At 48.1% G+C, this 2,007-nt stretch overlaps 1 protein-coding gene across 1 annotated transcript; it reads left to right on the plus strand.

Annotated features, from left to right (window-relative positions):
• Positions 1–1,105: 1,105 nt before the first annotated feature.
• Positions 1,106–1,350, plus strand: DACRYDRAFT_112755 (uncharacterized protein; the record flags this gene model as incomplete). Its single annotated transcript, XM_040769501.1, has 2 exons — positions 1,106–1,210; positions 1,276–1,350. The coding sequence occupies 2 exons, from the start codon at positions 1,106–1,108 to the stop codon at positions 1,348–1,350; spliced, it is 180 nt and encodes a 59-aa protein (XP_040623347.1).
• Between the last annotated feature and the right edge of the window lie 657 nt (positions 1,351–2,007).

Genomic DNA, 2,007 nt, shown 5'->3' on the forward strand with positions numbered 1-2,007 from the left:
GTTTTGTCAGTGGTGGTGGCAACAGTCTTGAGGGGAGCTGTCAGGATGGCAGGGAGATCTGAGGTGAGCCTTAGCATGACAGAGTCCGGACCCTGACCAGGCTGATTCTGGGAAATGGCCTTTCCCTTCTCAAGCAAATAGTATGTTGCTCAAATAGGAGGGAAGACATTCTGTAGGAGTCATGCAGAAGGCTTGTATCAAGAATTTGGCTTGGTAGCAATTAGGGGGGTCAAACATTGTTGAACCCACCTTGTCTTTCTGGTGGTCTGAGAGAAAAGGAGGCCAAGTGAATTCTCCCAGGTGGCAGGCTGGAGAAGTGGATGGATGCAGTCGGAGTAGTCTGGTCGCATCCCAATCTCAGGGAAGTATAAGTTCATGCCATCCTTCTTAATTGAGGTTCTTCTCCCACTGGAGTATGTCTTGTAAGGCTGGCAGAAGTGAGCAATCCAGAGAGCATCAGAAAAGAGTGACTTCCAGTAAATTTATAGTGGCAGAGTATGATTGCAGATGCAGTTGTAACCACAGGTAATCTCCCCTGGAGGCATCCAGAATGCAATTCAAATGATAGACTTCTTTGACAGTTAGGCCAGGATGGAGGATAGCTAATCTGGTTTGGAAGCAGGTTTCATGAGCAAAACATGTCCATAGCCATAGAAGCAATTCCATCTGGCAGATGCTCACATATTGGTCTGATATGTTTGATTCAAATGCTTCACATTGTTGCAAGTGCACCTTTTCCTTGCCCCTTTTTCCTTTTGGGCGAGAAATAGCAGGAAGGCTGAGAGACATGAGGATGTGGTTCAGGCTGGGGGGTATGTAGAACTGGTCAAAGTTGGAGCATAAGAATGGCAAAATTTGAGCCATGGGGAGGTTGACATTGGGTCTGGTACCCGGACCTGTGGGAGCCAAAGTAAGATTGTCATCATCTTCTCCATCTTCTCCTGGAAGAAGCAACAAGGGCACAGTATTGTCAAGTGTCAAGTAGGCAGAAGGTGATGTGGAAGGGAGTGATGATTGTGGGGAATTGTCCAGCACAGGGGATTGCATCTGAATCCTAGCTAACAGTCTGCAAGCGGCTTTGTTAGAGGAAGGGGGATCAGTTGAAATGAGAGTATTGGTTAAGCTGAGGTCTGAGCAGCGGGAGAGAGAAGTTGACCTCTCCTGCAAGACACCCGAAGGTTCCCGCAAAGGAGGCGAGGGGGCGGAAGATGTAGTTGTGCTAGTGGGAGCCATTGTTGATGTGGAGCTGAGCGTAATGGGACATAATGATTGTAGAGAAAGAAGAGACAGAAAGTGTCAGTGGCAGAGGGCCTTAAAAGAGGCTCTGCCATGGAGGCAAATGAAGGCTAAGGAATGTTAGTACTTGCTGACTTCAAAAAGGCCATGTGACCATCCTTGAAGCCAATGGCCCTCGGGGTTCAAAGCATTTGAAGCAACAGCTCAAGGAGGGGGTATTATTCCTTTCTTGAATCCCATGCTTTTCTGGTATTCCACTAACAACTCCCTGGTGTTCCGGAGTTCCCTCTCAGACCACCAGTTGTCCTCATCAGCTCTGCAATTGACCCATCAAACCCTGTACTTGATCATCTTTCTTTGAGGGTTCCAGCAGTGATCCACCATGTGTAACCCCTCCTCCTCTTCTATGGTGTCTGTCAGGGCACCAGCTCATTGCTTGGTCAAGAGACATGACTAAGCCTTTATGACATGGAAGTAGCTGGTATACCTTGGCATGTGCTGGAACCTGCTGGAAGGATTGGATGGTCAGGTGACCTGCTGTGCATGGCTGTGCATGACCTCATATGACCTCATCCTTGGTCATATGACCTGATCACCTGACTAGGCTGAGTAAGCAAGATGTTCTAGCAGGTTCCACCACAGAGGTATAAATATAAGGCCTACTCTGCCTGGGACTGTCTCTTCAGACTTGGTCTCTTAGGATCATCCACAGGTACCTATACTGTAGATAGGTCTTAGTCATCAGGTCTACTCCACTTCCTTGTTGCCTGC

This window comes from Dacryopinax primogenitus (assembly GCF_000292625.1).
Source record: "Dacryopinax primogenitus strain DJM-731 SS1 chromosome Unknown DACRYscaffold_99, whole genome shotgun sequence".
NCBI classification, from domain to species: domain Eukaryota; kingdom Fungi; phylum Basidiomycota; class Dacrymycetes; order Dacrymycetales; family Dacrymycetaceae; genus Dacryopinax; species Dacryopinax primogenitus.